At 34.0% G+C, this 26575-nt stretch overlaps 3 protein-coding genes across 4 annotated transcripts; 1 reads left to right on the top strand and 2 right to left on the bottom strand.

The window, feature by feature from the left end:
* Positions 1-9074: 9074 nt before the first annotated feature.
* Positions 9075-18100, top strand: LOC123192970 (phosphatidylinositol-3-phosphatase myotubularin-1-like). Its single transcript, XM_044605702.1, has 19 exons — positions 9075-9245; positions 9343-9411; positions 9749-9823; positions 10593-10664; positions 10848-10917; positions 11759-11808; positions 12045-12334; positions 12446-12519; positions 12602-12665; positions 12805-12870; positions 13338-13437; positions 13542-13655; positions 14014-14183; positions 14638-14722; positions 15097-15318; positions 16233-16292; positions 16457-16521; positions 16692-16971; positions 17204-18100. Exons 1-19 carry the CDS (start codon positions 9132-9134, stop codon positions 17693-17695), a joined length of 2532 nt encoding a protein of 843 aa, XP_044461637.1. The 5' UTR covers positions 9075-9131; the 3' UTR covers positions 17696-18100.
* A 482-nt stretch (positions 18101-18582) lies between these two features.
* On the bottom strand, positions 18583-22083 carry LOC123193531. Of its 2 annotated transcripts, none has more exons than XM_044606561.1 (7): positions 21177-22083; positions 20382-20514; positions 20183-20236; positions 20003-20094; positions 19373-19608; positions 19044-19214; positions 18583-18920 (listed from the first exon to the last, which is right to left on the bottom strand). In XM_044606561.1, the coding sequence occupies exons 1-7, from the start codon at positions 21860-21862 to the stop codon at positions 18868-18870; spliced, it is 1425 nt and encodes a 474-aa protein (XP_044462496.1). In that variant the 5' UTR covers positions 21863-22083; the 3' UTR covers positions 18583-18867. The 2 variants fall into 2 exon arrangements, with proteins under 2 accessions (XP_044462496.1, XP_044462495.1); XM_044606560.1 differs by having other exon boundaries at positions 18583-18943; positions 21177-22080.
* A 2121-nt stretch (positions 22084-24204) lies between these two features.
* Positions 24205-26263, bottom strand: LOC123192484. Its single transcript, XM_044605063.1, has 2 exons — positions 25848-26263; positions 24205-24623 (listed from the first exon to the last, which is right to left on the bottom strand). The coding sequence occupies exons 1-2, from the start codon at positions 26127-26129 to the stop codon at positions 24480-24482; spliced, it is 426 nt and encodes a 141-aa protein (XP_044460998.1). The 5' UTR covers positions 26130-26263; the 3' UTR covers positions 24205-24479.
* Positions 26264-26575: the final 312 nt, after the last annotated feature.

The following is a 26575-nucleotide window of genomic DNA, read 5'->3' as shown; positions in this document are numbered from 1 at the left end:
TGTAGACTATATATGATCTGACAAACTTTATAAAAAAATACTAGTTTATATATATTTTCATTGTTTACACTAGTTTTTCTTCCATAATTCAACAATATAAAAATCCTAAGACAGACCTTTACCTTTGTAAAGTAGGAACATGACCTTTTCAACTAATAAACAAAGGAAGACTCCAAGTCTTCCACTATCATCTGTAGACCTTTGAGCTGCCAGAACTGGTAGAAAAATAATAATAGTAAATACTTTCATAATTTACACTACTTTTTCTTCAGCACTATTACAGTGTAAAAATGCTCATTCTTTCCTTTATATTTGTTCAACTAATAATTTGTAAGTTCATTGTTGATGAAAGAGGATGCATCAAAAGTTTGAAGTTGAGTGCCTCAAGGAATTTTCCCTGTCAAGTGGTTATTGGACAAGTTCAGATTATCCAAAAAAATTCAAACTTGACATACTTTTAGGGATATTGCCTTGAAGTTGGTTGGTAGACAAATCAATTGATTCCAAAGATGTCATTGCACCAATATGCTAAAAAATTTTGCCAGTGAAGAAATTGTGAGATAACTTCAGTGATTGCAATGCTTTGAGCTTTGTCACTTCCATAAAAACTTCTCCAATAAACATATGTTGGATAAGTCAATGCTTCTCACCAAATTTAAAATGGTATTGTATTTCCTCACTTTTCCTTTCATCTCAACTATTGCATCCTCAAATATTCCACCTGAAAATTTGTCATTCGGGTAGATAAGTATTTTATAGTGTTATTTGGGGAAGGGTTTATTGTCACCATGGCATTGAAATTATTGACACATTTAGGCATTCTTCCATGGAGATTGTTGTCGTTAAGATCCACCATTCAATTGCAAATCCTATTTTTTTCTGTTTTTGTTATTCTCAGCCCGGAATACAATTGCAAATTCTGTTTTTGTTATTCTCAGCCTCGAATACAAATTTAGCAAATTAGCATAATCATTTAGACAATCATTAACAGTGTTACTTAAAAATTTCGGCAGCATCTCCTCTGTAATTTCAATATTTCCCAACCTGTATATACCAAATTCAAAGAAACTGCACTCCAATATATATATTTATCCATCAACCCAAACTCCAGCCACATCAATATATCAATCAAAATATGCAATATTAAATACCCGAAACTTCCTAAAAAAATCAACCCATGCATATGACTAAAACTTAGTACATCTTAACCAATCAATACAAAATAAATATATTAAATTTACATACTATTAAAAAAAAGAAATATTTATAAGTTGATATATAATGCAAAATATCAGAGAAAGATTGAATTCCCGCCATGCTTCCATATTTTGGATGCAAGAACGCAACACATATAGGAAGCATTTTTGCCCCTAAAATTTAATCTCTTACTAGTTGCGAGATACTCTAAAATATATATTGCGAATATCCCACAATCACCGGAGGCAGTGTCTTGTTGTGGTACATCTACACATCTAGTAATAGTCAATGGATCTAACTTTGGCTCCAGACCCTATGACTCCGAATAGTTGGTCGCACTAATAATAACCGGAAGATAAGAATATCGTATCATAGCCTCCAGGAATCTTTCTGTAGATCCAAAAAATGCCTTCGATGAGTCATACACCGTCAAAGTCCATGCATTTAGGTCCAATTCACCGCATGCCCAGTGTTGAGATTCATAATTGATCGGAATATAAACCTGTAATGCAAGAAATTCATTCCCATCAGTAAAATTTTTACTTTCTAAAATATACTTACACAAATAATATATTTGTATTAATTTAAATGATACATACCCGATCAATGTTAGCCCATGAGATATAACCTCTATGTAAGTCTGGATCATTTATCCCTTCAATCGGATCTAATAATAATTTTGGCCATTGATAATTATCTAATTTATAATTTTCTCGTTCTTTTATTATATGTGGTAACCACCAATCAAACGAAGTTTCCGCACAAGTCCATTTAGCATTCGGAAATGTATATCGTAATACCACTAAATAACTATCAATATGCTGAAAAGTAAAATAATATTACAAGTGAGCAAACATTATAAAATAAATTAAAATATTGAGTAAAAATAATGAAACTTTTGCATTTACAGATTAATATACCTGATCCAGTAACCATTGGTTATCTTCGGTTATTAGCTTCCACCACTTAATTTTATCACACGGTCCATATAAATAAGTATTGCCCAAACCCGGTTCTGGAGGGTCCCCGTATCATTGCAAATATTCATACATATTATTTTCTACTTCCTCCAAAGAGGGTGGTTGATACACCTCTCGTGCACGACAATGTTTGAAAGGATCGGTGTATGGGCTCCGAAGTGTTTTACCCTTCTTCATTATCCTTCCGCGTAATGTCCTCCCAGTAATGGAACGGTGCTCTAATGGAGTTTCATTTGTGACATCCGTTGTTTGCTGGATAGTCGTATCAAAATGGTCAATATACTCAAACAGTACTTCAGTTGGTTCATCCTGAAAATAACAAAAAAAACATTTGTTAATTTTCAAAATAATATTATTCTATTAATCGAAAATATTTTACGTTAGAATATAGTTTAAATACATACCGCTTCTGCTGTTGGGCTTGTTGGGTTTGGATTGTATGTTTGTTGAAGATCCGATAACTTAGCTTCCATGGATGTTTGACGTGTTTCAAGTAGTGTTTGCCGCTCATCAATGTTTTCAAGTCGTTCATTAACTTTTTGTATAAACCCTTGTAGAAGCTCTTGAAGCTTATCAAATTTATCATCATCTATCTGGGTAGATTCACCCATAGGCATGCAAGTATGTGTTTCTTCGGCCCGCGGAGGCGATGATATAAAAGCACTACGCTCAGGTGGCTGCATAACTGATGGCATAGGACTACTAACAAATGAACTTCGTCGCCTACGAATGGGAGTATTCTAACTTACAAGTGTAGATAGGATATCTGGAGGGCAGGCTACACCAAGTTAGATGTCTGGAGGAGATGTTATAATGGCAGGAGTAGTATCAGAATCTTCTGGATCATCAATGTAATTCATAACATCTTCGTAATGTGGTGATTGTCTCTCAACTCTGGATGCAATCAACCGAGGGGTGACAACTTCCTAAAAATATTCAAAAAATAGTTTATTCAGAGAGAGATATGATAAACTACCAACAAATACTATTGAAAAATATAATATCTTACTTCAGAAGAGTTCAAAATACAATCCATGTCCTCCCAGCTTGGACCATCTAAACTTCTCTATCTTAACATTTGAGGAATTCTCTTCACCGATTTACAAGTCACAAAACTTTGTAAATTATTAAGTGTCTCGTAGATCCAAACCTGTCATTTCAAAAATAAATGTATATACTATAAATAAACAAAATAATAAAAAATATATACTCATAAAATATTAAAAAAAAATTAATATTACCTGAAATACTAAAGTGTATCCTCTTATCTCGTAAGTTAATATTGGGATATCTTCTGAGTGCAGCGGATATAATTTGGAAACTTCGTTATACTGTTTTTGTAAAGCTTCACCTAAAGATTTAACAGTCAACCTCCAAACGAGAGTACCCCAAGGATACGAGTTAAAAGTATTTCAATCATCTACAATATGTAAAATATGTTCTGAAATAGTTTTTCTATTGTCTGATCCTAATAATGCAAAGTGAAACAGATATAGGGCCGATATTTTAATGGCATCCTCATAATTGTTTATCCATGCTCTTTCTTTAAATACTGTTGCGAGATCACCATAGGTAACAGCTTTTTTACCTCCAAAATACTTAGAATTCAATTGGGGTTTTCCGATAACCTTACACTTTCCTATTTCTCTACTGAATTTTAATCCAGTAATAAGGGCAAACTCAACAGGGCTAAATCTGCAATCTACCCCATTAAGCCGAAACCATAATTCCTCTCCCACCACTCCTTTGTTGATTTGTCGGAATAGCACAGAATGCAATAAATTGGAGCTATGCTTCAAAGTCTCCATCTTTAAAAATCGCCCGAAACAACATGTTTTGAACATTCTTTTCTGGGCATGGGTAAGAGAATTTTTGATTGCTTGGACAGTATCCACATGACCTCTAACTTTTAACTTTGGCAAAAAATAATGGCCTTTGTTGTACCTCCTTTCACCAGGACGTTCGTTAACCCCAGTTTCCTAAAATCCCCAAAAACAAACATATTCGGAAAATCAGAAAAATGGGAAATTACAATCAATATAAACATTATCAAATAACAATCAATATAATCGAGTAAATTGCAAACATGTTTAATCAATCAAATTGCAAACAGGTCATATAAAATCTGAAAAGCATGGGGAAAGTGTTAAGGGGTGCGTGAAAATGCAAAAGGGTGTGGGAAGCTGCTAAAGGGTGCGGCAAAATGTTAAAAGGGTGCATGAAAGTGCAAACGGGTGCATGGAAGTGCAAGGGGGTGCGGCAAAATGTGAAAGGGTGCGTGGAAATGCAAAGGGGTGCAGCAGTTCCTAAACGGGTGCGTGGAAGTGCAAAGGGGTGCGACAAAATGTAAAAGGGTGCGTGGAAAAGCAAAGGGGTGTGGCAAAGTGTTAAGGGGTGCGTGAGTTTCCGAAAGGGTGCGGCAAAGTGTTAAGCGGTGTGTGAGTTTCCGAAAGGGTGCGGCAAACTGTGTTGGGGTGCGGCAAGATGTTTAAGGGGTGCGTGGATGCGTTGAGGGTGCGTGCAAGTGTCAGTGGTGGTCTGTAGGTGTGAATGTGTGTGTGAACGGTGTCAACATGCAAATCGGCACTCCAAAATAAACACCCCCTCCTCCCATAACGCCGAACCAAACTAACACAATCAATAATCAATCAACAAAATCGCATATATTAAACCAACAACGTCGCACCGGCAAAATCAATCGCATAATCAAAACTATAATCAACTAACTAATCTACATCGATGCATCAAACGAAAGAAGAAAGGAAAACCTAAATCTCGTCCAATGTCCGAAAGCGGAATCAATGTTAGCAATAAATATATACCTAAGACAACTCAGATGACTCGGACGACATTGCCGTGATGTTTTTCGACGACGGTTTTGGGACGGTGAATGGTGCGTCGGTAAATTTTTTGTTTTGGCGAGACTATCTCCTCCTGGCTTGGTTGACGTTTTGAATTGCATCTCTGACATTTCTTAATAATTTTATATTTTCATTACTCAGCGCACGCACCGAGCCATGCAACCCGCACCCTTGTCGCACCCGTTCAGTAATTGCTGAAAGGGTGCGGGAATTGCTGAAGGGGTGCGGCAATTTGCTGGAAGGGTGCGGGTGCGCGCCCGCAAGCACGCACGCACCAGCGCGCGAGCACCTGAACGCACACACCCGCACCCCTTACCAAAGTGTCGCACGCCTTACCAAAGTCACGCACCCCTTACCAAATTCACTGCAACCTGTTTTTGTAAAAATAAAATTTAATCTATTTTATAAAAATAGATTATTTTATAAATATATATTATTTAATAAATTATTTTATAAAATAGATTATTTTATAAATATCCAAATTCACTTCAATTATTTTATAAAAAAGAAATTTTTATATATTTTTCATTACAGATAATTTAAAGAAAAATTTATCATTTTTTATATATCCATTATTTTTTATATATAAAAATAAATTATTTTTTAAATATTAATCCCTTTTTTAATTTATAAATTTTATTTATTTCAGATGATTTAATCTTAATCTAATATTAATGATTTTCGTGGTAGGAATCAATTAATCGGGGAAAGTCACGCGTTAAATTTGAAAAATTAGATTAGGGATATTTTTGGAATGAAAAAATGATTTGCTTAGAAAGGTAAAACAGAGTAATTGTTGTCGAAAAAGGTTTAGACGAGAATCCTCTTGCCTATTTTAATTAATATCCCAACATATGTTATTGATCATTATTAACCTATGTCAATGTAATTAACATTCTTTATAGCAGGGAATTACAAGTTTAATTTATATTAAAATTTGATGTCTCATCAAAGATGTTGTGTCTATTGAATATGAAATCATAATTATTTCATGGTTTTTGTTACAAATAATAAAGGACATTTAAGTGGGTCACACCCACATGTGTTCAGCATTTTTGTACAAATAATTTGAGAATCTCTGCTAACTTCCATACTACAATAAGCCAATTTATTATCAGATGTAAACCAAACACATTTAATAATATTAACATGTCCTAACATGTTTTCTAAGAACAAAACATGTCTTTTTATAATATTTTAATTTATAAAGCAAAATAGACTTAGAGTTAATAAAGAATAACTTACCATACCAAAATCAAAATGTGAAAATAAAATATTTTTAAAAATTGTAGCCTTTTAGTAATCTCAATCCCAAAATCAAAATGACTTACTAAAATTCTATAGGCTGAAATTTGACTTCCCAAATCATTTTTCCACCCTCAATCAGTGTCAACCCAGATGAATTGGGCATGACCAGTTTTCACCAGTTAAATACCTTTTTTGACCTTTATCATATTTTTTATAATAATAACTTAAACATCTCAAAATTCTCACAAAAACCCTCATTTTTAAATATTTTATTTTCGTGTTACATTCATGAATTATCTTCAAAAGAAACAATTTATCCAGCATCCAAACACAAAACAAGAAAATTTTTCGAGCCATAATACCAAAAAACTTGAAACTTTCACAATGATAAAACAACCACCATTAACCAAACCGTTTATCTATTGTCTTGTGCTTAAATAAGATAAAATGAAACCTTCAACTGCCATAGATGGTGTGTTAAGATGAGTCAGCTAACTCTTTTTTATTTTGAAAAATAATCTTTTTTAAAAAAATATGCATGCAAAATATTAATAAAATCGCTTGATCCTCTAATTTTTATTGTTATTATCTTGATCCATTTTATTTTAAGGTTATTCTAGCCTTCAGCCCTATATTTTATTCTTGGCTTGGCTCTTTGTTTGTAAACTATTGTAACAATTGTGATCCAAGTAGGATCAGATTTGAACCAAGTGATCTCTTTGTTTGGGTGATGATACATTCAGACGATTCGTCTAAACATCATCATCCAGATGACTTTTATCTGAATTTTCAGATGAAAATAGTCTAGATTTTCAGATAATTTTTTTCGATTGGTGGTCGAAGAGAGACCTGGAGAAAGAGATAAGGTAAGAGGAAGGATGATCGACGGTAGATTATTGTCGGAGAAAAGAGGAAAAAACTCTAAACAGAAAATTATCATTTTCTGTTTAGATTTTACATGAAAAAATATGATTCATATATTCAAGAGGTGAAAAGAAAGATTTTAGACTAAATCTTGGGTGGAAAATGTAATTTACAATTTTTTATGCCATTGATTTTTTTTCCATTATGTTAAATGAGATTTAATAAATAAGATTGGGGTATATAAAAAATTAACAATAGTTAGTGTCACCACGAGAATATTAGACAAGACTAAACTAGGTAGAGACAACTGTAGAGTATGTTAGATCATTACAAAGAGTTGGTTGAAGTCTTAAATCACAATCAAACAATGTCCATGACTGTATATATATTTTTTAATTATTTATTTTTAATTAGTCATTGGGAAATTTATTAGAAAGATAATGGTTCACTAGGATTAGGGTTAAGTATACATATGCAAATTGCAAAAGACACATGCACTAGAAGTGTTAGAACAAACCTATACACCCTTTATCTTTATGATTAAATTAATTGTTGTTTGATTTTGGGTGGGAATTGATAGTATTTATACTTTAGTGGTTGGACATATTTTGCATGAAAAATTTTTCAACAACTAGCAAGTTGAAATACAACCAAACAACATAACATTGCAAATTTGCGTCTTTTCACTAATTTTATAAGAAAATTAATTAATTTTATTAACAATTTTATCAAATAGGAGGTAAAAGAAGATATTTCAGCGAAAAACAGTTATTTCATGAAAGTTTAGGTGGACACTAGTGATTCGACCTTTAATTTATCCCAATGGTGCCACCTGTGTAATTTATAATTGTTACATATACGATTTAGTATTATAATTTCGAATATGGTAAATAAATTTAGGATAAAAGATATTTTTTATCCAAGTTTTAACTCAATCTCAAAAATATATTTATATCAGTTAAAAAATCTAAACACTCATCTATAAATTGAATTTTATTAGAATTTTTTGTTAGAGATAAAGGTAAAATCGTTATTTTATCACTAAACTCTAAAACCTAAAACATTTATATCATTTTTCTCTCTTAATTGAAAAAATTAATAGTTTTTCGTTATAATTAAACTTTAAAAAACAATATTTCCCTCTTAGGGTATTTCCTTTTATCTTTGATGATTAGATATTGTTCCCACCATCTTCTTCTCTAGCTATCGATGTTCACCAGACCAATTTTATCGGATAAAGACAAACCATCTTAGTCTAATGAAGAGATGAAGATGATTAGCTGTTTTTGTCTCTTTAATTGGATGAAAACGAATTGTCTTCGTCAGGTCAACAGATCGACATCAAAAGGTCACCAGACAAAGACGATTCGACTTTGTTTAGTTGAAGAGACAAAGATGATGTCTCTTTGTCGAATGAAGATAGTTCGTTTTTATCCAACAAAATTGGTCTAGTGAATATCAACAATTAGAAAAGAAGATAGTGAGAAAGTCGGTCGATGATGAAAACGACATCCAGTCGTCAGAGATGAAAAAAAAAACCTTAAAAGAGAAATATTGTTTTTTAAAGTTTAATTAGAAGAAAATTAATTTTTTAAATTAAGGACAAAACTGATATAAATGGTTATATTTTTAAGTTTTAATAATAAAATAAATATTTTATTTTTTTCTCTGATAAAAAATTGTAATAAAAATTAATTTATAAATATATATTTAAATTTTTTAATTAATCTAAACATATTTTTGAATTTAAACTAAAATTGGGAGAAAAATATATCCAAAATGGGAGAAGCTAAATGTAAAATTACGCCGATCGTGTCCCAGTTAAGTCGAGTCGAGTCGCTACGTTTCCTTTGAACGGTCAGTCCACGTCTCTTTCTGTGTTATAATTCAATTATCTGCCAAAAAAATTTAATTATAAATTAAAAAAAATCCGAAATTATATTTCTCCTCTCTCCACTTTTCTCTTCTCTGCGCCTAATGCATGGCAGCGCCCAAGCCAAGGTCAACTCGTTCAACCTCTCTTTGCGATTCCTTGGAGTCTGAGAAGCTCGAAGGCACCACCAGCTGGGACGCTCTCGAATGGACCAAAGTTGAGGTTCGCTTTCTTCTCTTCCAATCCTAGGGTTTTTCATATCTATAATTTAATAATTCTTTGTGATTTATTTTTGCTAATTTTGTTTAATTATTAATAGCCGGTTACGCGAACGGTTTGTCATGCTAACCTTGATATATTGCTCGAGGCTGAGCGAGTTGTACTTGAGGTACGCTGTATTCAGTCAATGGAGTTTTTTTATCTCTTTTACTGTTGTTGTACTGGAACCGTTATGTTGCTATTATTACTAATATGTGATCTTAAACAGTGTGTTTGGGGTTAATTTTACTATTTTATTTCATTTTCTCGTGTCTGTGGACTGCCTGTTGACTTTCTTGTAAATTATGTTTTCATATAATGGATTTTGTCCAGTTTCTTATAAGAATAATCCTGTGTGGCCAGTAGTGCGTCCTGTTTGTAGCTTGAATCAGTTCTTATTGTGTTTATTGAAGTTTATTTACAATTGGGATTGAGTTTATTGAGTTTTTGGGTTTTTTTTTTTTCAGGGATATGGTGTTGTTCTTGTTAATATTGATGAGGCCGGTACTTTGATAGTGACAAATTATCGAATTTTGTTTTTGGTAAGTTCTGCATGAAAATTTTCTGCTAAGCAAATGTGTGCTTCATGTCGTTGGATTTGATTTTTTTGATATGCATTGCATATTTTTACGCTGGAAACAATTTTTATATCTTTGCTTTTGTGTCTTTTTGCTATCTTGTCGCTCTTATAAAAAAGTTTATTTGAAAGAGCACATGGCATGTGTAGTAGCCAAAAAGCTAGAACATCTTATTTCTTTTTAGAAATAATTAGAAATATATTTTCTGTATGTTTGTGTTAATTTTACTTCTTTGATTTCTAGGACGTTCAGCAATAATGTGTTGAAACATAAACTAAAATCACTGTTATGGACCTGCACAACCCTAAATTGCATGTTTTTGTATAGTAGTATTTGCTTTTGTGTGGATGATATAAACGGTAAACTATAGGAGTCTAATTAGCTTTCATTCACTGATTTGTTTTGCATTGATCTCAAACAGTTGTGTATAGTTTATGTTTGATGAATAATAAGGCTTGACAGAAGGGAAGATATTAGACAGAGGAGGAGAAGAAATAATATGTAGAGACATAGAAATTCTTTCATTCTGGTGGTTGGGTTTTTTGTGGTAGTAGTGTTGTGACTTTGTGATAAAAGGCCTGGTGATTATAAAATGGACAGGTTTTTTATTGTATGGTTGTGTAAATCTCTATAGTTTGAAGGTTGTATGAATTGATCTATTGATATTTATCTTGATCTATTATTTTTTACATGCTTATTTAATTAATCTATACTTTATCTTACCTTTTTCAAGAGTGAGGGAACTAGAGATATTATAGCACTTGGCACTATACCATTGGCAACTATTGAGAAGTTTAGCAAAAAGGTAAGCTTTTAATAACCTTTTCCCAGTGATTATGTTTATACATATTGTGGTAAGTTTTGCTGGTTTAAGAGTTATCAAATATTTAAAAAATTGATAATTCAACATTTTGTGTTCATCTTTAAATTTATATATTTTAAATGGAGTATTTTGTTAGTCTATTGAAGTTTTGAAGCATCTATGTAGGTTGCAAAGATTCAATCAGCCCTTCGTCACACTGACAAGTCTCAATCTCAGCGCCTTCTGCAGGTCATTGGTATGCTTTTTAAGAATTAGCTTCTTTTCAGCCATATTGATCTTACTTATATTCTTCACTGATGTCTCTTTCTACTAGTTAATGGGAACCATTGAAGGTTCATTTGTTTGAAAGGATTTGGTGTATAATGAGGACACATATTAAATTAAATACACTGTCATCTTATGTAGATATTATGTATGTTTCTGTGACACTACCTGTTGTCTTGAATTGTTTAACTGCATTGATCTTTCTTATAGGAGTTAATGGTTAAATTATCATGAAAGACTCTAATTGTCAAACATCTTTGAGGAATATGTTTTTTTGGCTTTCTTAATCCCAATGGCTGTGCTTAGTGATAAAAAGTCCTTGACCTCTACTAAGAGTACGCAGGTTCAGATCCCCTTGGGATCACTACTTGGGATATTATATCTGATAAGTTTCCTGATGACCAAGGTTGTAATGTTTGGAAGTGGCCTTTAGTTTAGAGCTCACTAAACATGGGGGAGGTTCTGTTATGTGTTGTTATTAAAAAAAATTCCATAGCGCTCTTTATTTTATTTTTCATGTTAACGCAACTCTGTGCAGCTCCCCATATTATAGCTTCTTTATATCAAACTTACAGTTACAGTTGCAGCTGCTGAAAGATCTAGTTGATTACAGATTCTTTGGTTTTTAAGTCTTGATTATTGTGGTGTATTAAAGTCATTCTGACTCTGTTTTTGTAAATTTTTGTCTGCATAGCAATCTTGTATGTTTTGTGGAAGCTAAAATCAAATTATTCTTTTATATTGTGTAAAATTTGACAGTATAACTGGTTCTTCTTTGTGCATATAGTAATAGTTCATCTTATATTTTGTAGGTAAAGATATGAGAATTATTGTTTTCGGTTTCCGCCCAAGAACAAAGCAGGTCAATTTTCCTATGTGGAAAAAAAGTTTGAATAATTTCTTAAGGAAAAGTGAATAAATAGGGGGAAAGGTTTTGCAAAAAATGTTTTTAATGTATTGGATCCCAAAATTTTTGAAAAAACGCTTTGATAGTAATAATAATATTGTTAGAACATTTATTTGTTATCTTTCTTTTTTATTTAAGCCCTTGATTTTATTGTCATTTGTAGTTATCAAATTCAATTATTGATTTTACAGAGACGTGCTGTATATGATGCATTAGTGAAGTGTATAAAGCCAACAAGAATATGGGATATTTATGCTTTTGTTTCTGGGCCTTCCAAATACAGTAATACCAATCCTAAGGTGCGGTTGCTAAATGAGTATTTCCGTCTACTTGGAAGAAGTTCTTATTGTGCGTCGATGGAAATGATTGAGGATGGATCCTATAGAATCTCTAATGAGTTGTGGAGAATAACTGATGTAAATTCCACCTATTCATTGTGCCAAAGTTATCCATTTGCTTTGATTATTCCCAAAAGCATTAGGTTAGAAATTGCTATTCAGTTCAGGATTTTTTCTCCTTGATAATTCAAGGTTTACTTACTATGTATGCTTGATCTATAGAACTAAATACTTTGCTTAATAACTGTTTCTAGTGATCAAGAAGTGCTCCACGGCTCCTCCTTTCGTGCAAGATGCCGGTTGCCTGTAATTTCATGGTGTGATCCAGGTATGCTGCAAATCTGATTTGTTTTTTAGATTCTTTCTTGTGATTTTGTTATTTATGTGTTGATATATTTGGTGAATAATAGGAACGGGGGCTGTCCTTGCACGCTCATCTCAACCCCTTGTTGGTCTTATGATGAATATGAGGAGGTATCAAAGTTCCCACTAAAGGCTCTCCTTGCTATGACCATAAAGAACACTTACATGAATGAACACAATATGCTAATAATTTTTTGAAAATGTTTACATTTTGAGGATTTATATATATTTACTCTTATATTTCATACAGTAATGCTGATGAAAAGCTTGTTGCTGCCCTGTGCACTCAACTTACTGATCAAGGGGTGGCACGTAGGTAAGCTTCAGTTCTTTCTGCTGTTGCTTTATTATTTTTCATTTTGTTTGTTTCTTTTCTCACATACTTTAAATGACCTTTTTAATATGATTTGATCCTGATTTGAACAATTTCTTTTATGTTATTTTATGTTCATACATACACACATACATTGATACATATGTGTGTGTTTATCAATTATTCTTTGTCCAGCAATCCAACTTTTGACTATCATGTGACCATATTTCTTTCATGTGCTTGACTGATACATGTTTCAGTTGTAATTTGGTTTTTATTTATTTCTAATTGGATAAGAAAGGGTAATTACATTTTTAACTGATAAGACACCTTGGTTATTAGAATTAATCATCTTCAATAACTCTTGTTTTTCTTTTACTCTAGATTCAAATACGTTAAAATGAGGCAGATTCTTTTTTGTCTGGATTACTTTTTTCTTTGTTACTTATGTTACTTGTCTTTTCTTTCAGAAAGCTATATATTGTTGATGCAAGACCAAGAAAAAATGCTTTGGCAAATGGGGCAATGGGAGGTGGCTCTGAGTCTTCTTCAAATTATTTTCAATCTGAGGTCTGTCAAAGGTTTGAGCTGTGTCCGTAGTGCTTCTGTTGGTCATGTATTTTGAAATAATTAACTGTTGCTGATGATGTCCCTTCTGTGATATTTTTCATTAGATAGTCTTTTTTGGAATAGACAACATACATGCAATGAGAGAGAGTTTTGCTCGGCTTAGAGACTACTTGGACACTCATGGAACTACCTCATCTGATGGAATGTCATCATTCTTGGTTAGTCTTGGAACCTGCAAGGATCTGATTTTCCGTTTTGGTAGTGCTACATTAAATTTTTTACGAAGAAAAACTCTTTTTGCAAAGGCTGCAGAGTTGGGTGATTTTTTTATTTATCGGCATCATTGGAATATTATCTACTTGACCCTTCATATGTTGAATTTGGTGCCATCTCATCACTTGTTTACTGTACCCAGAACATGAGTAATTAACTTGATTTAAAATGGCTCAAGCTCCTGCATTCTTATTAGTGGGATATCCTTGAAATATGAGTTCAGAAAAATGGGATCATATAATCCTTTGCTTGCTTTCAAACACCTGTTTTGCCATTTATTCTGATTGCTAATTTCATTTACAGAGACATGGTGGTTGGACGTGGGGTGGAGGCAATCTTAGTAGTATGTCAGCCTCAGTTTCAACTCTTGGAGATAGTGGTTGGTTAATACATGTTCAGAGTGTCTTGGCTGGTTCAGCTTGGATTGCTGCTCGTATTGCTTTGGAATCAGCGTCTGTGCTTGTTCATTGCAGGTCAGAAGTTTGATTTCATATTATGATTCAATGATCTAGTTTGGGTGTGTGTGTGTGCATTTTAAAGCCATTTTTTAGAAAATGTGAGTCAGTTGTCCTCAAGGGGATAGTTCCTCGGGTTTCTTGCAATATAGTCAAAGCATATGTTATATTTCCAATATGCAAGGTATGCTCTATCTAGCTATTTCATATTTTATCTATTCCTTTTTATCTCAAACTTATGTCACAAGGGTATTATCACTAGTCTCTGTGTTAATGCTTCCTTTTCAAGGTTTTGTGAAGAGCCAAGTTGACTTTAACTCTGTGTTAACTTATATATTCCATGTTGTAATTTTGCTATTTAACTAGATGAGGAAAAAAAATGAAATTTCATAGATATATGCAAAACAATTAGATTTTTAGTTTTACCTGCATGCAATTTGGTAACACATATATATGCCTTTGTGATGCACAGTGATGGGTGGGATAGAACAACTCAGTTGGTTGCACTTGCTAATTTGCTGCTCGATCCATACTATCGAACATTCTCTGGTTTCCAGGTAGTATTTTTTTTACGTTTAAACTTGACACCCTTATTTGTGTTGTCAATATCTTTTTTTATCCTGTTTCTACCAAGAACCTCTTAAGTAATATTGTATCTAAGATAATGTGATATCAGATAGTTTTAATTTGTTGCAGCATTTTATGTGATCGCTTTAATATTAGCTTTAATGTATGTATACTTACTCTACTTCTCTTCATTTCAAATTAGCTGTGTCAGAATCCAAATATTTGGACTAATTATTCTGTCTTGCTGCTCAATATCTTTCAATGTTGCTTTTTCTATCATTTTTCACTGGCACTTGTTTAGTTGCCTTTGTCGCATGACTATGCTTATTATAACTTAAATTTTATATTTTTCATCTTGACACAGGCACTTGTTGAAAAAGATTGGCTAGCATTTGGTCATCCATTTTCAGATCGTGTGGGAATGCCAATGCTATCTGGAACTGGCGACATTACTTATGAATTATCTAGACAATCTTCTAGCGGGAATTTTCCATCACCACCAATGCGCCAGGCATCTGGTTCATTTCCTTCTCAAGCTCCAAGTGCTTCTCATGGACAGAACGACTACTCTCCCATATTTTTACAGGTTCTTTGAATTAATGCTTGATAATTTTTTTAGTGTAGTGGAGTCTTCATTTATCATTATATAATACTATTCTCCCACACATTTTCTAGTTCTCATGCTAATAGTTAGATGTTACCAAGTTAGTAAGACCGTAGAATCTGGGGAAGAATCCATGGTACCACACTTTTTACAGCGATTGCCTGTTCCATGGTTCCTTACTGTAGATGTGTTGTTAGAGACAAAGTTCATTCACTAGAAATGATTTTCTGCTGGTTCATAGGACAGATAGCAGACAGAATTACTTTAGGGCTTTCTGTAGACCTTGCATGTGGCCTTTCCAACAAGGCATAAAAGGGATTCCTTTCTTCTTTTGGCCCTACCTAAGCCAAGAAGTTAATATATGGTTCAAAATAGTTGCACACGCCTGGTTAGGCTCCTTATGTGGTGTTGAAGCAAGAGTTTATTTTCTCAGGCCTTTGACACACACAGCAAGTTCTTCTCGAACTTGTAGTTCAGTGGCAAGGTTTTCCTTTAACATAGTTTCTTATGGTTCAGTATTTTTTAATTACACCTGAGTGGTTGGCTGTGCAATTCGGCTTGTGGTTTGTTCCTGCAATGTCTTTCTTTGGAGTCCTCTCATGGACACCAACCTGGCCAAAGGCCATTTTTTCTTGCTTCCAAAAGATTGTAGGTTCACCAGGGTCTCCAGTTTCAACTCAGCTTTGCAAAGGGAGGTCAGGAGATTGCTAAATTATTTGTCAGTAGCATTTTCTTAGTAGTCAGCTTCCGTAAATTTTATCTTTGTTATAGTTTCTTTTGGTGCATGTACATCTGAGAAAGGTTTAAATGTGAAGCTTTTTTGCACTAATGTCATATGTTACATGTTTATACAAAAAAAAAAAAAAATGATCTGATGCTTGTATTTGTTTCTGCAGTGGGTTGATTGTGTTTCACAATTGTTGCGAATGTATCCTTGTGCTTTTGAGTTTTCCTCGGTATGTATTCTTCTTCATCATGAGAGGCAGTTCTTTGTCGATTACAAAGTCATCATGGCATTTTGATGTGCTGGCTGACTCTTATGTCTTTTTTTGTTTGCATTAGTTGATTTGTTTTGTTGGAGAAAACCAATTACTGATCTTGTCGTCTCTTTGGTGTTCAGACTTTTCTGGTGGACTTCTTGGACTGTGTGCTTTCTTGTCGTTTTGGAAACTTCTTGTGCAATAGGTAGGTTTTTATGCACTTGTGTTAAGTTTGAATTCCTTAGACAGCGGAAAAGTGTAGTAAATGAGGTCTTACATTCCTCTAGACCAAGCTAAGAGGATGAAATTACTGAGAGAGTATTCTGTAGTAATAATACTTGTCAAATTAACATTTTTTTTAATCTTAACTTTTAGTGAAAAGGAGAGGCAGCAATGTGGTGTCTTTGAAGCTTGTGGATGCTTGTGGAAATATCTGGCTGATCTGCGCTCTTCACAGGATAGATCTCATGCACATTATAACCTATTTTATGATCCATCAAAACATAATGAGCCACTCCGACCTCCAGCAGCAGCTTTAGCCCCTACTTTGTGGCCCCAATTCCATCTTCGCTGGGCTTGTCCTTCTGAAGCCCAAGAAGGGGAGCTTGATGCTCAATTTAGGGATATGACTGTAAAATTCCTTGAACTGAAAAAGGCAAAGACATTGCTTATAATATCTCGTTTATAGCATTCCAAATTCTTATCTATGGCAGGCTCTCTTTTTACCCCCACTTTTTTTTTGGTGGTTATTGAAAAGGAGGAGTGTTCACTGCTCATTGAAACCTCACTGTTTCATGTTATGCCAAAAAGGATGGAGTGACAGTCATTTTCTTTAACATTTGTTTGGAGTCTGTAAATACTCATCTGGTTGGTTATTTTCCTGACAGGCAAAGGAAGTAGCAGAGAAGAAATCTAGAGAAACCACAATTGCTGTGGAGTTGCTAACTGAACAATTGCAAAATGAAAGGCAACTCAGAAGCACGGCTATGAATTTAGCTATGAAAGCCAGCAAAGAAAGTGCAGCCGTTAAGCGAGCCATTGAAGCATTAGGATGCAAGGTTCAATTTGGTAGCACCGGTGATTGTGCCGTAGGCATTGAAGGCAATCCAACAGAAAGTCAAATGACAGGGTCTGATGGCAGTCTGCAGCATGCTGGGAAATCTGATTTCTCTGTTTCAGTCACAGTGACAGATGATGTTTCCAATAACCCAATTGGTCGAGCGTGTGAAGCTTTATGCCCATTGCGCACACGGGAAGGGGGCTGCAGGTGGCCAGATGCTGGTTGTGCCCAGCTTGGTAGTCAATTTGTCGGACTAAGAGCAAATTTCGATGCATTTGATCAACTCTCTATTTATGATAGTTATTTCCAATCCGAGTGAAACTGATGATATTTTGAACCAAGTATACGATTTAAGCACCAGCCTGTAAGATCCAAGTTCAAAATCTTAGTCCCAACAGAGTTCAGATTTTTATCGGACTGTTGGAAGCAATGTGGAGGCAGTGCATAAAGATTTACCCTTTTCCCATGGGTTTCGGATTGTACAGATATAGAGGTAGGTTTGGACTTGGAACTGGAAAAAAACTTCAAATGATGCCACAGGGTCCTTCCGGGTCCATCTCACTTTCATATGTAGTAGAGAATAGCAAAATAAACGTCATCATTCTTTCTTGAATAAATTTAGAATGTCTACAGATCCTCGAATAATTTGTGTATGTTGAAGATTTGTCATCAGCATCCATGTACACCAGCACTCATTTCAATGCAATTTGGCATTCTGTGAAAATGTTAAACTTTTAAATATGCTTTTCAATATGACACATCTATGTTTGGTCAAGTTTATTGTCGAAAGGATAGCTTAAACAATGAAGGAGAGACATTTTAACCATGATAATAAAGGTTCAAATTTTATTGATGATATTTGAAGGTCAAAATTTTTATTTATCTAATGGTAATTGTATGATTGGTCATTGGATTTGAAGTTTTACTTGTTTATGATAAAGAAGCAGTTCAGCTCAAGCTGAGTGTTACCCAAAAAATATATTATCAACCATTTCCTGGTAAATCGAATCCTGTCATGAGTTGAGAATCTGTGATGTTATTTATGAGAATGAGAATGTGAATGTATAATTTTTGCATAAAAAATAAAATCAGTAGAGTAGAGAATCAGTGTTACACTAGTTTTGATTCTGAGCACTTCTATAAGCATAATTGGATTGGATAGAGGCAATCCACCGTAAAAGCAAATTACATTTTCAACAAGGGGGCTGAGTATGTAAATTTGAATTCTATTCCACTAATAATAATTGTCCACACAATTCTGGAGTATAATATTTTCATTTGGCTATCCACTATTCTAATTTATCGTACACCGGATATGGGGTTTCCCAGCTTCTCATTTATACTACTATATTTCCGGCTCTAAACCGATGCATTACATTATTCAGAAGAGTGTCTTTTCTCATTTCTCATTTACCACTCATAAATCAATGTCTGGCTGCAAGCTTCCAGGAGACATGCTGCCATTTGCATCAACCCAACCTCCCACTTTGGTCAATCAAAGTTCCCACTGGTTCTCCACTTAGTGCTCTTGAAATATTCCCAGGCTCCAGTAGATTAAACACAACCACTACAGAAGGTTATATAATGTATAATTTCAGGAAATGCCAAAGGGTTCGGTTGGCAAGTATCAACAATTTCAATGAAAGATTAAGAAATAAAATACCAACCAGGAATTCTGTTCTCTTCACAGTATGTAATGGCCATTGTGTCCATAGAGGTAAAATTTCCGGAGAGTGCCTCCCTGTAAGATAAGTGTTCTAGAGGTACATTGCCATTACCAGAATGGCTATCATATAAGGAATTAACATTTGTACCTTTCACAACTGCCTCTGCATTAACTGACATGAAAATATATGAACATTATGTGATGGCTTTTCCCTAATAGAAAGCCCTTGTGAAAAAGAGAGGGAAAATGTGAAAGGATAAAGACGGTAATGAATGAATTGTTGGATAAATATAGAAAATGAAATAAGTCTCAAAGCAGAATAGAATTTACTTTCAGAAGCTCTCAGAGCTGCGGCTGTATCAGTGGTAAAGAGTGGATTTCCACTGCCTGCACCAACACCACCAAATATGACAACTCTTCCTTTCTCAAGATGTCGGATGGCCCTTTGCCTGCAATAGGGTTCAGCAACCTCGGGCAAATCAATTGCACTTTGAACACGTGTCTGAATATACATCTTCTCCAAAGCTGACTGAAGCAACAGAGCATTCATAACCGTTGCCATCATACTGGAAGGAAATATTGGTCAAAATGTGAATGGGAATAAAATAATTACAAGTTAACGAGCAATACACAGGAAAATTAAGTAAAAGATGTGAGCCAGGACAAAGATATTTAAACACCTATGCGGTAGCATTTGAGCAGCTCAAGTAACCAGGGGCCTAAACAGGACTAGAAATTTAGGAACGCAAATAGACCCATAAATCATTTTTCCAATAGTGTACAGAAATTCTTTATTATTGCATACTGCATTAACAATAAAAAACCAAATAATATTACATTAATAAATGGAAACAAACTTCGGCTCAGTACTATCAAAATAAATTTTCCATATCATGTTTTCCAACCAGTAGAACATAGTCAATATGACAGTATCCAAAATGTTAAGAAAATGGGCATTACCCAACTTGGTATGCTGTAGGTCTATCTAAGGCAGTCGCAGATACCCATGAGTCCCCACAAAAGAAGTTACGACCTCCAACAACAATTGCCACCTAGAAAAATCATATAAGAATAAGTGTCTGCACCTCAAATAATTAGAGAGAGAAAACTAAAACATGAAAAAAGGAGTTAATGCACTACCTCCACCCCTTGACGACAAGCTGCAGCTACTTCCCCAGCAATCTGCATCACCACCTGATGGCAGGAAGCAACAGTTAAGTTAGCATTTTCTTGTCAGAACAACCATATAATACACAGGGGTGATACAAGTTGTACATCTGGAATTTCATCAATTGTAATAAATCCAATCATATCAATTTGTATTAGAAAAACCTAGCACCTTGGGGTCAATATTTTGGCAGTTCCCAGCAAATGCAGAACCACTGATTTTAAACACTACCCTCCGCCATTTAAGACTTAGTGATTTTGGCTTCACGTTATTCATGATATTGACACTGCCAGGAGTATTATATCTGTCCAAATAGATACTAAAAATTTGATCAGACAACTAAACTGGAAATCTTACAAATCATACTCAGTAAATCCATTCTCTCAGGAGTTATTTGAGATAAACCCAGCATACAACAATATAATAAGCAACTCATCAAACCAAAGGAACAAGCGAGAAAATAAAAATTGAAAACTGAAAAAGCTGCAGCATCATATATATACTCTTAAGATGGCCACTGTCATCCCACTTGTATTTCCATAACTGTGTAAGTGGCACAACCATACAAACCATATTGTATTATGATTCTGTTTCAAGTATTATGCCAAGAGGTATCAGTTGGTCCCAAACAAGCTACCACTATCACTATCACATCACACGTACCAATCCATCAACTTCACATCCTCCGAAAGCCAAACGCTGATTATACAATAAGCTAAAACATAAAATCTTTACCAAACCAATTAAAATTGAAAACCACTCTTCACATATTAATCTACTAGAGAATGATCAAGACTCGAAAGTTTCAAACACCATAGAACCCAACTTTTTTAAAATCACACTCATAACCTCTCAAAAACACCTAAAATTTAAAACGAATCCACCTAAGGGAGTTCAGCAAAATTTACCTAAACTAACAAGAAGCCGCAGCATAATATTCATATTGTATGACAAAATTAAGATTACCTCTTAGATTGTTTGATCAATGGAGTAATATTTTCATCACCATTTCTCTCCATCATCTCAACACGACCACTACTCTTGCTCAATAAATTAGTGCTATTATTACTCCCCACAATCGCTTCCATTTGCTTAAACCAATGCCAATTACTAGTTATACTCCCACTATTATTCATTCTCTGCACTTCAACTTTGTACCTCTTCTTCAGATTATCTATCTTATTCTTACACTGCTCTACACTCTTCCAAGCCTTCTGTTGTTTCTCAAAACCACCACTATCACCTATGCCGCCGCATCGCTCGGTCACAGCCTCTGCCACCTCCTCCCAGTCCCTGCCACGTAGATTTCCCCTGTTCAGCTGGTTGAACTTCTCCGTATACGCCTCCAACAGGCACGCGATCGCCGTGTCGCTCCATTCCTCTCTGTCCTTTCTATAATCGACACGATAATCCGAGCCCGCTTCATTGTTGCTAGTATTTCCAGTTTTTTTCTTCTTGGAGTAGTAGGGGTTTCGTTTCGATCCAGACGCAGATCCAGATCTCTCCGGCTCAGAATCCTCAGTAGAAGCGGTGAGAAGTGGAGTATGACCGTAAAAGTCTGTGCTGTTAGGGACGGGAGACTCGGCCGCTGATTGCGGGATGCGCGTTGGCGCGTGGGGATCGGAGAGTATAGGAAAGTCTTGTGAAGCCATTAGGGTTAGGGATTGAGATGAGATGGAAACGACGGCGTTAGATTTAGGCGTGACGGAGAGTTTGAAGATGATGACGGAGTGATTGGTTTGGGGGTGTAAAATTGATGGAGTTAGTGGAGTTGTCGTGAAATTGGCTGTCAGAAGTTGTAACGGTTACGTGACAACAGCGAAACGTGTGGTTACAGACTTACACATCTGTTTAAACAGAACAGCAACAGTTTACCTGAAGGAACAATGCTGATACTAAACTACGCCGTATGTTATATTTATGGTTAACAACTCATAAGAATGGGAAATTAATTAAAATAAGCTGTCAGTTTGTTGTGTAAAGTTTTTTTAATAAGAATTCTTGGCTTTTACCTTTTTAAACAAATCATATTTTTTATTTTAAAAATATCTCTCATCTTATATCTCAGCATTTACAATAGATTTTACAGCAACATTCGCAGATTAATTTCTTATATTTCAGAAGATACGTATTAAACTTAATTTTTTTATAATGAATAAGATTAATTTTTTATATAATAATTGATTCTTATATACTTTTATACAATTATAAAATTATAGATATATCGAAATTTATTTCAAAACGATATGTTTTTCTAAGCGGATACAAAAAAATTTTTTATATAATAATTTTTTTACAAAAATATGTAAAATAGTGTATGAAAGGGTGCGAGTGTATAGAAGGGTGCAGTAACACTGAAGGAGTGCGTGAAAGGGTATAGGTGCTGAGTGTGAAAAGATGCAGATACATGAAATATAAAAAATATATATTATATTAATAATATATATATTTATTTATTTATTTATAAAGGGGTGTTGAAAATGCAAAGAGTTTCGTACCCCTTTATATATAATATATTATATATTAATAATATTATATAATATTATAAATTTGTAAATTGTCGCATCTTTTTATACACTCGTACTTTTTCACGCACCCTTTTTAAATGATTACACTTTTTCACGCATTCGCACTCTTCCATGCACCCCGCATCCATTCCTGTACTCTTTCACACACCCTTTCCAAATTACCGCACTCTTTCACGCATACGCACCTGCACCTCTTCCCACACCTGCACCTACACCCGCACCCGTTCTCACACCCCTTTAAGCACTACTGCACCCTTTCACACACCTGCATTCCTTCACGTACCTTTTCCAAATTGTCGTACTCTTTCACGGACCTACACTTATTCCCGCACCCCTTCATGTATCCTTTCCAAGTTATCATACCCTTTCACACACCCGCAACCCTTCCCGTACCCTTTCCAAATTTTCACACCCTTCCACGCACCTGCACCCTTTCACGCATCATTTCACACATTTTGGCACCCGCTCGAAAAAAACGCACTGTTTTAAGAAAACGCCTAGTATATCCATAATTTTTTAATTTTATAAATGTATATAAGGATTAATTATTATATAAAAAATTAATTTGTTTTTCATCTGTAGATATTCATTATAGAAAAATTAAGTTTAATGGGTATCGTCTGAAATATAAGATATTAATACTGTGAAAGTTACTGTAAAAGCTGAGAAATTAGAAAATGGATATTTTTGAAATAAAAAATATGATTTGCTTAAAAAGGTAAAAGCTAAGAATTCGTTCCAAAAAAGATTTACGCGATAAACTAGCTACCTATTTTAATTAATTTCCCTAGAAGAACAGGGATAATCTAAGAGTTTGAAATCATTTTTATTATTTTGTAGAATAAAAATGTGAAAAATTAATAGATGTGTTAGGTTTTGAGCAATGAATTGAATTATTGGAGATTTCGTTTTGAAAAGTAGGTGAAATATAAAAGAAAAATGAAAATTAATATTTTTAATTTTGCATTTAGACAATTTTGATTTTAAAAAATAGATAATGAGTATATAAAGAAACTTTTTCAAACTTACAAATAAAAAAATCATTTTCGTTTCAACAGAATTTAGAATATTTATTTATAACATTTAATGTATTTAATACAATCTGCTATTGAAAATTAATTTGGAGAATTTCATTAATCTTGATTAATTAAAATTTGTTATTTAATATGGTTTTAAGTAAAATTATTTGTTTTAACTATTTTTTTCCCCTTTTTTAAGACTATTTTATTCAGCTTCCTCTAATTCTCTAAAGAGAGCTGATGGGAGGAGCTGGAATAACCAAACACCATACTAACTTGAAGGTGAGAACAATTGTTACGAGATCAATGGGCTAGGCCACCAGATCCAGAATGCCTCAAATTAAATACATGATAAATCTTCTTTATAATTCTGAAATTCAATCTGCAATCATAAATCTCTATTAAAATTGAACCAAAAAAATTGACAGTTCGCTCACAATGAAGTAATTTTGATAAATTGGGTGTTTAATATTTCTAACTATCAAGGACCATAGCACATTCAAGTTCATTTAACAGTTTGGCCAACAAGAATGCAATGTAAAAAGTCCAAGCCCTGTGACAATTTCAGAACTATTCTTAGGTACAAGAAGGATGAAAAAAATAAGAAAAAACATGGGGGTAGACTTCATTGTTCATTAACTAAACTAATTTCCACGTTAACATAGCGAAGAAAAATCTTTTGTCAATATTGTATTTTCGATTTACCCAAGTAAATAACTATATCATGCTGAATGATGATCATCATCATCATTAGCTGGAGTGTCATTGTTGTCATCAGATGAATCCTTTTTCCCTGCCCGCTCCTTCCTCTCCTTCCACCTTGCCCATACCCACCTCAGAACAAGAATCCCTCCAAGAGCATAAACCTGAAAAAAGGTGAAGGAATTTGGTTAGCGATCAACATGCAACTAATCTATACTCTTCAATAACAGATCACAACTAGGAGGACTGAAATGAGAAGCACATTAATAGAGCTTCAAAGAGATTAGTTTGCTTTGGAATGTAGGCCACGATATTGGCCATGGCAGTATTTGCAGAAAAAATTGTATCTATCAAACAGGAAAAAGAAGAAACAGAAAATCAGACATTCAACTCTGAATGACAGAAGTTGAAAATTTTATTAGAGTTGCACCTGTAGATAGCAATCACTTTACACAGCTAACCCAGTCTTCTAGGGAGTAACCAAGCCAATGGCATGCCTCCCAGAATCATAATTGACAAAAAGCAACACATCCAAAATTGTTTGCTGAAAATATTTATTTCATTAATTTGGCTATGGAATTTACACTCGAGAATTGTTTATTTATTTGCCTAATGCATCGGAGAATCTACAGCAGCACAAAATTCTCATACTGCATAGTTATTCAAGTAAGGAACTTGGCCATATTGGATTTTGATCAGCCCTACAATGCATTATCTTAACCATTCTATTAACATTACTTTGGCATCATTTGATACTATGTAAACCAGAAAAGATGAGATAGATAAGAAAAATATAATACCAATGGCATCACTACACAGGAAATTGCAACCCACCAAAAATCATTCAAGACTTCATTGTCTTTTTTAACCAACGTAAAGGAACCTTGTGATTGCTTATTTTTGTGGTCTTTACCAGTTCAAATAACAATTTGAGAAAGCAAGCTAGTAGAATTATTAAATTATGTGCGTTAGGATCTTGAAATAAGATCTTGCCTTTGCCAAAGCTGATTTTAACAATAGAAGAGAACTGAAGCCAAAAGATAAGGAAAAAAGAATCTTCCTCTTCCATGATTTCCAATTTTAATAAAGAAACCATCACAAATCTCTATAGTCGTGATCGCACTAATCCCAAGGTTTTAGCAAAAACCTCACAATAGCAAACCACCAACAACCCTTCTTTTCCAATTTCACAAACAAGATCCAGGGAATTCAATCATTTTTTTTTTCCAGATAATGAAATCAAGAATTATTCTTCCATCTCCCTTAACTTATAAACATTTAGTCAATGAACAAAAGAATCCTAAAACAAAAAAAAAAAATCTAACCAGAACTTTGTTTCCTGCATTTCTTTATCGGGAACTACACAGAGATTATAAAAGAAAACAAACCTGCCAGAGAACGACAGGGTTGGAAGTCCTTCCGGCCGGCTCTTCAGCCTCGAACTCCAACTTTGCCGGAATCATCTGACGGTCCGGAAACCTCACCAAGTTCGGCTTCACACTTACGTTTTCACGTTCTACACTCGTTTTCTGACTCTTTTTAACGCCAGCTGGCTCTACTTGTTTCGGTTCTTTGTTAAAGAAAGGAAGCTTGAGCTCAATTTTGGGCAAAAGTGAGAGTATGTTTTGGAAGTCGTGTTTCTTGGAAGCACTTTCGGCGTTTTCAGCCATTTCGACTGTGAGAGAAAACTGAAACGCGGATCAATTTTGCTTTCAATTTACAAAGCGGCGGAGAAAACGGTGAAATGCTGCCTCGCGTCTTTAATTTGTTTTTTTTTTCCCGGTTTGTTACCCCCGGTTCACTGTGGATTGCTTCCGTAGAATGCTATATATTGCAAATTTAAATTTTATTATACATTATGTATTAAATTATATTGTAAAATATAACTTTTTAAATAAAAATAAAATAATAAAAATTTTAATTATTATATTGTTATCTTAAAAAATATTACAAATACTTTTTAAAATTTTACAAATATATTTCTATAACATCATCACTTATATAAAAAAATATATCGATAATATGTATCATATTATAAGATACGTATGATATTGTATAATTAATAATTTTTAATACATTATATAACACGTATTATTTTCTATATATATTGTATTGT

This window comes from Mangifera indica, chromosome 12, assembly GCF_011075055.1.
Source record: "Mangifera indica cultivar Alphonso chromosome 12, CATAS_Mindica_2.1, whole genome shotgun sequence".
Taxonomy (NCBI): Eukaryota; Viridiplantae; Streptophyta; class Magnoliopsida; order Sapindales; family Anacardiaceae; genus Mangifera; species Mangifera indica.
Note: the sequence above shows the minus strand (reverse complement) of the source record. Positions and strands in the feature narration are given on the sequence as shown.